Here is a 10,612-nt window from a genome sequence, read left to right as displayed (position 1 = left end):
AATCCCTCAGCTCTAGTGTTTACTGCGCTTACTGGCTGGAATAAGATGAGCTATGTGCATACTGGGGCTATGCACCAAGGATGTCTTGAGTGCCTTTCAGTTTGATCTAGAGGATGAAAAAAGCGTAAAGAAGACATCTGATGGTTTTTGTCGGCGTGACAGATTAACGGCCCATTTGGCATCACTACTGCTCCGAACTTTGTCTGCTCACCGTCCAGCTCAGCTCAACTTTCTGATCAGAAAATTCCCGGAGTCGGCTTTGATTCCAAACCTAAGTGCTGACCCATGTGACCATGGAAGTGAAGCCGCAACATTAGAGCAGACCCAGATTCCCATTGGGTTGCAAAGTTTGTGCTGACCGTACTGTATCCGGGTCATGTCTTACGCATGAATGTTAGGTGCAAATTTGGCCTGCAATTTTACCTTGCAGTCTTAAAGGGAGTATCCCACCTCTTCTGCACTATTCATACGCAGTTTGGTCACACGGATCCGATTTCATCCGTAACTCCAGTGTTCTCGAAATCCTTATGAAAAACCTCAGAAATTTGATTTGAAGTAGTCGCTTCGGCGGGAGAAGTATCATTGGACTTTCCCTTCACCACCATGAAATTGGAAATTTCTAGTTGTTTGGCCTTTCCAAAGCGTATGTTATGCGATTACACGGGTCCGCTTCGATCGGCAATACCAGTTTCGTCGAAATCGTTCAGAAAAGCTCAGAAATCTGATTTGAAGTAGGCGCTGCAACGACAAAAGCTTATTTCACTCCCTCTTCACGACTACCGAAAAAGTAATTTCTATTTGCTTGGCTTTTCCCAACGTGCGTGTTATGCGATGTGGTCACTGTACCGATTCACCAAAATCCTAGTACCATGATAAACCTTAGTGGCATGAAATATGAGTTTTGAACTCTCTTTTCAGAAAAAAAGATATACAAATATGAGGTCATTCTCGCGCGAATTCAACGAAACGCTGCACTATGGCCTTGATTTTTGCTCTTCGGCGCTCAGCATTGTGGCTCTCTTCAAAAGGACTCTGGCTTCGTAAAGCATTGTTGACCTGGATGTTTGTTTCACCCTAGGTTGCGTTTATAACGGAAGTATACACCAGAGACACGTCAGCTGGTTTAGTAGCGCACATGTTCCACCAATGCACCACTGACCACAGCACGTAAAACACAGCGAAGAAGTTGGTGTTGAACATTTTTTAATACAACTGAAAAATAAAGGGGACCAAGCAACACATTTTAGTTTGTCAATGTCTACAAGCAATCAATGATGTGTATTACAAAACCATCAAAGCTCTTGATTTTTGTCTTTGCGCAAATATTCCGACACGGGCTGCATTGTTTTGATCATAATCATTATGCGACATTTTGAGAAAGCGGGCCATCACATGCTGAACAAGGCTTTCTTGACATCTTATAAGCCTTCCATCCCAATTTACATACGATGTCTTCAACAATGCTGCATACAATGCGTCCAAATCCAGCAATCTTCCAACAAGATCAAGAACTTCACAATAATGAACGGCGTTTCGGGTGCGCAAAATCACCCAAGGCTTTAGAACTGCATCTCGTCCATGAAAGACATGATATATGGGCTTACTTAAAGAAGAAGGAAGTCCGGTGCTAGCCTGAAACGTCGGGCGCATAATACGGACTCGAAAATAAACGAAATTGATTTATGCATAATACCCCGTTCGTGATGTAGTTTCGCTCCCCAGTGCGATTACTGTCATTGGTAGATCCTGAGACTTCACTTTACCATGTTTTTTTTTTAAATTATGCTCCCAAGGCGAGGCACTTCAAACGAAGAGTTGCACATGTGTATGACATTTTGAACTGATGTGCCCATCTTGGAGATAATTCGGTGCAGTCTACAGCCCTGCCTTTCTTAAGATCAAAACCCCTTTGGTCTCTAGGCTACACATGCCCACGAAGGTGCGCCGACAACTTCGTGCAGACTATTTCAAGGTCACCCAGACATCCATGACGTCGCAAGAACTCAATCCGATTCCCGCCATTCCATTGACCAAGCGCCGATCAAGGCCAATAACGATATCATTGAAGAGTCGTTCATATTTGACGTTCGTGAGCACGATTTTCAGATAAAACGGCCGCCAATTGGCTCTTAATCAGTGCTGTGCAAGGCACGATTGCGTTATCAAACAATGACGTTTTGAGCGATATATTTACTTCACAGAAACATTATGTTGCCTGGATTAGTCTTTTCCACTTACAGGTATACCAACAGTTACAAGAGGGCTTTTTCACCATATATGATGCTTGCTGGAATATCTTAAGATATGGAGCATTCCCTTTTGGTCGCATTTATTTCAGTGGGTGATTTTTTTGAAATTTTAACACGTTGTTTTAATCTTGCAGCACCTTTTTCCCCAATTGTCTTGATAGAAAACCCTTTTGTAAAGGCCATGCCAGTCAGGTATTTGCGGAGATACAATACACTTTTTGGCAAATAGGACGCGTTAATTGCTTTTTTATCGATCAAACCGATTTCTACGCCAGTGATGCAAGGTCAGACCGTGTCTAAGGGCAAGGAACAGGTCATGTGAGGTCGAGTTAGGTTAAACATGTTCAATGGTTCCTTGTCATGGGATTTGCGGCACCTGCACTTGTTAATTATGTATGAATGCTTATTATGGTCCACCATGCCGATGTCATCGGGGTGAGCACTGTGTGACCAGTTTAAGTGAATTTATCGTGTCAAGGTCACGCTGGCTCAGATAGATGTAAGACATGTGAGTACCGAAAGTCATGGTTTGCACTGCAATTGTTGCAGATATACGGCATGGGTGATCACTTATTTCTCTACTTTTTGGGGGGACACTGGCATGCAAGCGACACTGATTTTCCAAGGGTCGAGCAAAGTTATGACCTTGAATTGTTTGTCCCTGCATACATAATTTGGGCTGCACTGCCATCGCCCGTGGGCACTGTCACAATAGGGGTCTTTTATAGCTAGATCAACACCGTTCAGCCTTCCTCTTAATTGTGTAACATTAATGATTATGATCTCAATGCATTGTAAGACTTCATGACGTCGTTTGGCATGACCTAGGCCCCACACGTGTATTCAAATAATAGCTTTTGATGTGATTCGTAACATCACGCCGAAAGTCGCTTATCACGTAGTCGTCACTCAGTTGTTAACATATGACAAATAGAGGAAATATTTGCCTCATAGATACGTTTGACCTCGACCTCTTGAATGCCATATACATAAAATCCAAATAATTCGCCAATGTAATGGTGTCAACAAATTCAATGTGCGTTTTCCTGTTGATTGTAACACAAATGTCTGCATTGTAAAGCGATATAGAGCATGTAAATTACATTACAACATACTGCTTTACCCCAACGACCTAGCTTGACCTCAGAAGTCACAACTTGACCCAAAACCATACTGTGCCATCGGATAGCATAGCCGATTATTATTGTGCTGGTTTTTTCCGGCCACCCAACGTTGTTCAGTATAGCATCTGCCGGTAGTGGGCCCCGGTAGTGTCATATATCACGCACTCAAATCCACATCTTGCCTGTGATGATGTTTCAACCAGAGTCTGGAAAAGCTATGAACATACTGATGCCTTTGTAATTAGTTATCGTTCCTAGATTTTTTGGAGATTACTTTGGCGAGAACATTTCGTCTCATTTTCAACACGACCCATTTAAGGTAACCATCATAATCTGAAGGGTAACACATTGACTTGGCGCCAAAACAACGTACACCTGTAGATAGCTTGGACAGCAAGTAACTGGCCTGTGTTTAGTCTGGCACTTTATCCATGCTAGGCAATAGTTTGGGGGAGGGTTGAATCGTGTGTACCGTGAGAGGAGATCTCCGGTTGAGCACAAAACCTAGGTCTCACTGGGTTCTGGACACTCAGTGTGCAGACCGTGGCCCTGAAGCTGTATTTACACAATATTGGGGATCTTGAGCCGGGAATCCCCAACCATCACTGAACTTCCGGCCTTGGCGTGCATCAAGATATGCTTCATAAATAGCCGTCGCAACCGGTCGGGATCAAAAGGCACCCCATCGGGCTTCCTCATTAACTTCAAAATTGTTCAAGGTAGCGTGCAGGATCCTTTCATGATTGCATATCAGGCAAACAATTATTGCCATGCCACGTCCATCCGTGCTGCAGATCGTCAGCAAAAGCCCGTTCGCCTGATTACGCTCAGAGGCAAACGCGTCGTGTTGTTGCACTTTATCAGCTGACTAGAATTCGGACCAGTCAGCAGCAGTGGAGTAGTATCATGCGCAATATCATGTCATACAGCTGGCACAAAACATACGACGCCATTTTTAGAATATAGAGCCTACATCACTTATGCCGCCTGTTTGTGACAAGTCCTTCAGCCAACCAAACACACGTCACATGCCAATAACAGTCATGCCACTTGCCACCGGTCTGTTTACATGCAGCAATACCATACCAACCAACGCAATTTAGAATTGAACCACTTAACCAGATTAGTTGGAAGTAGGCCAGCTTCTGATTGGCGAACCATGCATGCATCAAACTTGTAGATGAAGCTGTTTCACTCATCATGCGCATACCCGCAAGGTGCGATTTGGAGGGAAGGGTTTTGCGATTTTGCTAAAGATAAGGTAAAACTGAGTAACGGTGATGTGTTTTTCTAAAATAAAAACAGATAAACCGCCTCTGCAAAGCATCTGTTGATGCCCATTGATCGGAACTGAAAAACATGTCATTCATTTTGCCCATTCTAGATACCACAACTGACCTTGAACATTTTGAGCAATGCAAAATATAGGTATGTTAACAGTATGGGCGTGCGCCTTGCGTCAGTTTCGGAGCTTCGACATCATTGATTGTAAGCTACATCGCCCAGCCATGTCAATGCTTTATGGCGCATAATCGTCGGGTGACATTTAGAAATTCGGCTGATCAAAAAGAAGGAAAATTTCCGTTACGTGCCTCGTGGTTTTAATTGGCGCATGCCAACAGTCTACTTGGCGATTACCTTAAAAATAGCTGGTTGACACAGACAAACGAGTTTGTAAAGCTCCATTTCTTTTTTAACTGACAGGCGTCTTAGATGGTTGGATGGTAAAAGTTCCAGTGTGTTGTTCGAATGTCTCCGATTCAACACCGCGGGTGTTAACGGTACTATAACAACGGCCTAATCATCGTCCCTCAAAATGACGGATCTCTAGCATGAAGAGCTGAGAAAGCCGGGCCAAGCTGTTCATGGTGCTTCCTTGCTTCAAGCATCTGGGGCCTCACTATGAGTGCTCTGGTCCATAACCAATCACCGGGATGTTGAAAGGCCCGAACCGATTTGCCGCACTGCGTTGCGTCTAAATTTTAAAGCCATTAAGGAAATGAGGTGCATCTCATTTGCAGAACATTAGCTCGTAAAAGTTCCAGTGTGTTGCAATACAATGAATAACGCCTTTTATCTTCATAAGAAAATATACTCTCCATATTTGCTGACGCATATACTCTTACAAGTTATTACAAGAGAATTTGGCAACTCCTCGAAAACGTTGGCGGTTTAAAAGAAGAAGCGCGAGACATCTTTAGCATGCAAACATTTTTGTCCCGTTGTAGTCTGCCTTCACAAAATTTATTTCGACGTCTTTGGCTCCTTTAAGTTTTACGATTGTTGGGTGGGTGGGGTTAGAAAACATCGCTTTTCATAACCATAAGAGACACCAATATGCAGTGACTTCAAAGTCAAATATCCGGGGAAGACCAGCAAGTGGCCCTCCGTTTGTTCTGAGGTACGTCAACCATATGCCACTATACAGAATTACATGGTTACGATACCTGTTGGTCACCAACCACATTTCAGGAAATTTCAGATATCGGGAGAATTAATCAGACATGCTACCGTAGATAAGCCGCCTGTGCTCTTTTGCATGCTATACTTGCAAACAAGGATTTTAAAATAAGCGGCTCGTATTATCCATGTCGTAAGTGGCTCCAACTCTAGGAGACTTATGATTACTTGCGTATTTGTGCTTATGACATACTTTGAGGTGTGAGCCAGCTCAGGTTCCGTCCAGGGAGCCGTCCGGATAAGGGGGCCTTCCAGACATTTCGTGGGCTGCTTCACAAGGGTGAGCATTACAAGGGGAAACCAGGAAAATTTCTCGCAATATATAACGTCTCTTAGTGCATTTAGACCATACTTTCATGCCACCAGTGTATGCTTTACTATTTTGCAGCGTGCACATGGCCTGTTTTGTAAGCGGTATTGCGTTTCATGTGGTATGGTACTTTTACCTTCGTCAGCTCAAGAATGGGTTTGTACCAAATGACTTAATGTATTGTTTTGGAGGCGTCTTCCGAACACCTACAACAATTGTAATCAAATAGTGTGATCTGAGCCTTTGGCTGTAAACATCTTCCCGTTCTGCATCACTTGGACTTTCAATCTACCATCTACCATTTCAGGCTACGGAACTACGGTCTCGCTCTGAAAAATTTGCATGGCGAAAATGGGCAAATTGTCACTCTGCGGTGCATCCTCGACACTGCGTTCAATATAGTGGTCTTATTCAGGATACTAGCATCACCTTTAGAAGGAAAGCTTGCAGTAAAGATCAGATTGTCATCTTGACGTGGAACTGCCATGCGAGACTGCTTCATCATGGAGCCAAGGCCCCATGCCTTCAGCTCAGCTGGAGGAGTGTAGTTCCCCGTAATTCGTTCGGAGTAGCATACACTGGCCAGCGGGTGGCAGATGGATGACACCACTTCTTGGAACTGCGCTCGTGAGACAGCAATTAACGGCCAGTTAGAGACAGTCAGCAGAGCCGCACTGAAAAGGCATTCCTGTGCGATGGCATTGCGTTGCTCGTGAAAAATGATCGGTGATACATTTCCGTCGAGCTAAAATTGTGGTTTAAGGCTTGATGGGACTCAGTATCTTCGTAACAAGCTGTGCATGGCAAGGGACCTAACTCTCAAGTGCACAAGCGCACACGCATATCCAACCGGACGTTCGTCGTCGTCCATGACCATGGTCATTGGGGATAACCTCAGGCGGCCTCGTGCAGCCCCTTAAAGGTAAATTCCAGCATCTTTTGACCGAATCCAGATTGTTTGCACGAAAAGCTACGCAGAGACCGCATACCTTGATTAGACCACGCTTTGCACGCTCTGTTAGGACAACTATCTTAGATAACGCCCATCGGCGTGAGAAGAGGTGGAAGGAAACACGCTTCAGTGGTTTTGCCTACCATTGTTATGTTTGTACACTGACATATGGTGTTGAAAAGACCGGAGGATTGCATCAATAAAGCACAGTGATGCATGTGGCTTAACCACTGAAGCTGTTGGTGTTGACACGTTCCAGAACTTTTAGTCACAGCATGCCTTCTTAAAATGTCTGACCTTTTATTGTTTGTTCAAACATAACATCACATTCGGAGGAAGGTTTGAAATATCATGCCATCATATACGCTATTTAACTGCATATTCAAAGCTCCGGTAGGCCCAATAAGTAACCAGCGCGTAAATCTGTTGAACTACATCACGATAGATCAAGAAATGTCCCCCGTATTATCGCGTGACCGCTTTACACGCCGTACCGTCGTGCCACATTCAGTAGTCATGGGTTAAAAGGGTGCTTGTTGAGCTGGAATATATGACAACAGCCTCAAGGATCAAAGGCAGAAAGAATGAGAACAAAAGCTTCCTTGGCTGGACGTTGAGGTTTGTACCTACATGGTGTTTAGTCGAGTAACGTGGCTAGTGTGTAAACTTGTGTGGGCCAGCGTACAGACAATGCAGTTAATGTCTAATGGTCGCAACCAGACGTCAGTCAAGCACAGTAATCACCCTACCTAAAAACTCATATCGGTGCGATGTCCCCTGCCCTGTATAGGTCAAAGAGGGACAACTCCCGGCATAGCTAAAAGACGCACAGACACATTTATGAACGTGAATTGCTTATCTTGCTGGGGCCAATGGGAACATAGCCCCATATTTTGCTTCGTTTGTTTTGCAGTGTGCTGTGCATAGGCATCGCAAAATGCAAGCAGTAAAGAAAAGAGTGTGTACCTATCAAACAAACTTGACGACAATTGCGTCGTGTAAGAAAAGCACTCTTTCAGACAAAGTATCAATGCCTGAGTTTCGGCTGAGCACAAATGGCCTACTAAATATTGGTTCGACAAAGACGAAATGTGTCAAGCTAACGATGGTTACACACTCTTTTCAGACTGGCTTGAACCGCCGCGTCCTTTTCTTCCTTTTCGAAGACGAAGCTCAAATCAACTTAAATCCATAGCATCATCACAATGAGCCACCTCACACCCAAAAAAGTGAAAGAGCATCTGGAGAAGCTGGGCTACACCAACATCCCCAAGAAGGAGCTGCAGGTGTTCACGCGCGACCTGCAGCGGCTGGTCAACTACGAGACCAGCAGCCGCAGCGGCACCGACCGCTCCAGCTTTAGCCGCGGCCGCCGGGGCACCGACTGCCGCCGGCCGCGGCGCTCCGAGCTCGAGTCGATCCCGGAGGACCGCAGTCAGGCGACGCAGCGCTCGCGCTGTCGCAGCCAGATGAGCCACGGCTGGGGGCAGTCGGACGAGGGAACACGCGACTTCTTCGAGAAGGTGGGCGCGCGCTGCCGGCCGCCGCGCTCGCGCTCCGTCGACGATCGCTCCGACAGCTACGACTCGCTGGAGGAGACGATGCGCGACCTGGTGAACATCGACGACGGCCAGTCGAGCGCCACCGACACGTCGATGGGCCTGCCGGCGCCGCAGCCGTCCGCCGCGCGCCAGGACTGGCTGCCGCAGGTGCGCGACGGCGCCGAAGAGCTGCTCAAGGCCGGCTTCAGGGTGCGCTGTGACATGCTGACCAAGCCGATCCGCTCCAGTCCGGCCAGCCGGCACCGCTGGTACGAGGAGGTCTGGAAGAAGAACCCCATTCCGACCGAGGACAGCCACTACAACATCCGGCAGGCAGTACGGTTCGCGCTGGACACGTACGACTTCAAGCCCCGGCCGCTGCCGAAGACCACCGACATGTGGCAGGGGCCGCTGCTGCGCACCCAGCCTGACGCCACGTACCGGATGAACTACGACAATGCGCTCAACCGATTCCCGCTTAACGTCCGAGAGAGGAAGTAGTTGGCTGCTTCGCGCAGCTGGCTGCCGTCATTTTGTTCGTCTGTGAAAATGTGCTGTGGTGCTGCTGAGCTGAGCACTAGTAAATGTTGATGGAAATTGGTTCGTCTACATATATAGCTTTCGGTGTCATGCTTTTTGGTGACATCATGCATGCAGTGTTTAAGCATTATTTTACTGTCAGCTATGATTGAATTCGCTTATCGCAGAACAAAATCCACGAGGTGGACTCGTTAGCATGGTTACTTCTTCTCTGTCTTACGAAAAGGCATTTCACCCACCTAGAGAGTTTGAGCAGGCAGTGCTGCATGAACACTCCATTATCGAACTCCGCACCACAAGCTGAAGTTGCGCCATCTACTTTATGGCTCGGTGATATCAAGAATTGGCATCCGCCCCATCTTTCTCTGCTAGGCATTAAGATCATTTATGGGATGTAATAGCACGCGCTCGGGTGATCAACTTGACCCCATCCAAGCTTTCTCCCAGTGTAACTTCCGAACGGTGCGACGTGGCTACGCCCAACTATACAAAGCTGTAGCCAATTTAATGGATAATCTTTTGATATTTTTGGTATTACATTCTTTGGGTATCAAAAACTTAGATTTACTTTGTAAGGTTGCTAAGCTGCGGCAGATAAAAGTCAGGCCATGGCTGTCAGCGAAGGCAATTCCCAGGACATCGTTCAATCTGAAACAACAACGGAGGGTTAGATGAAGCCATACATCTCTGAGCAGACTTTTGTGCGACTTAAATTTCTTGAGTTGGTTGAGGACTGGTTCACAGATCTTGATATCTGATTCGGCTTACGACTTATAGCCGTTCCATTTTTGTTTTATTCGACTTATTCCTTGTATTTAATCATATAGCTCATGGCCCACGCAGCTCGCAAAATGAAAGACCCGATTCTGTTCTGGCTTGCCTACATAAACGCACACACACACACACACACACACACACACACACACACACACACACACACACACACACACACACACACACACACACACACACACACGGATATATATATATATATATATATATATATATATATATATTTTTGAAACTTTTTACGCCACACTCAGTGAACTGATTGAAAAGGGAAACTTTCCGGAGAAAATAAGTCAATTTACAACAATTTTGGCAACAGTCCTATCAAAGGGCCAGTGATCGCACAGAAAAAACATTTATTTCAATTATGAGTGATAAAAAGGCATCTTAGACCATAGAGCATGCATGCTACTGAGCAGATTATTCCAGATTAAGTTGGTACCAGAAAATGACCACTGTTTTAGAAGTGGCTGTCAAGTAAAAAGCCACCCCGTGTTTGTGAGCGATCTATTTTAATCTGTGTCCAGGTGACCGGTGGTACCCTTCCTGCCGTGCCTGTTCCAGGTGACCGGTTGTATCTGTAATACCCTTCGCTCGGATGGGGTCAATTTAATCTCTCTGAACTCTAAAAAACTAAGGCAGCTAGA

The 10,612-nt window shown here is 45.7% G+C and overlaps 1 protein-coding gene across 1 annotated transcript; it reads left to right on the top strand.

The window, feature by feature from the left end:
• The first annotated feature begins 5,621 nt into the window (after positions 1 to 5,621).
• Positions 5,622 to 9,261, top strand: LOC119110354 (uncharacterized). The gene is made up of 2 exons (XM_037234135.1): positions 5,622 to 5,774; positions 8,222 to 9,261. The coding sequence occupies exon 2, from the start codon at positions 8,301 to 8,303 to the stop codon at positions 9,135 to 9,137; it is 837 nt and encodes a 278-aa protein (XP_037090030.1). The 5' UTR covers positions 5,622 to 5,774; positions 8,222 to 8,300; the 3' UTR covers positions 9,138 to 9,261.
• Positions 9,262 to 10,612: the final 1,351 nt, after the last annotated feature.

The sequence above is a fragment of the Pollicipes pollicipes genome, unplaced genomic scaffold (assembly GCF_011947565.3).
Source record: "Pollicipes pollicipes isolate AB1234 unplaced genomic scaffold, Ppol_2.1 Scaffold_7231;HRSCAF=8579_pilon_pilon_pilon, whole genome shotgun sequence".
NCBI classification, from domain to species: Eukaryota; Metazoa; Arthropoda; class Thecostraca; order Pollicipedomorpha; family Pollicipedidae; genus Pollicipes; species Pollicipes pollicipes.
Note: the sequence above shows the minus strand (reverse complement) of the source record. Positions and strands in the feature narration are given on the sequence as shown.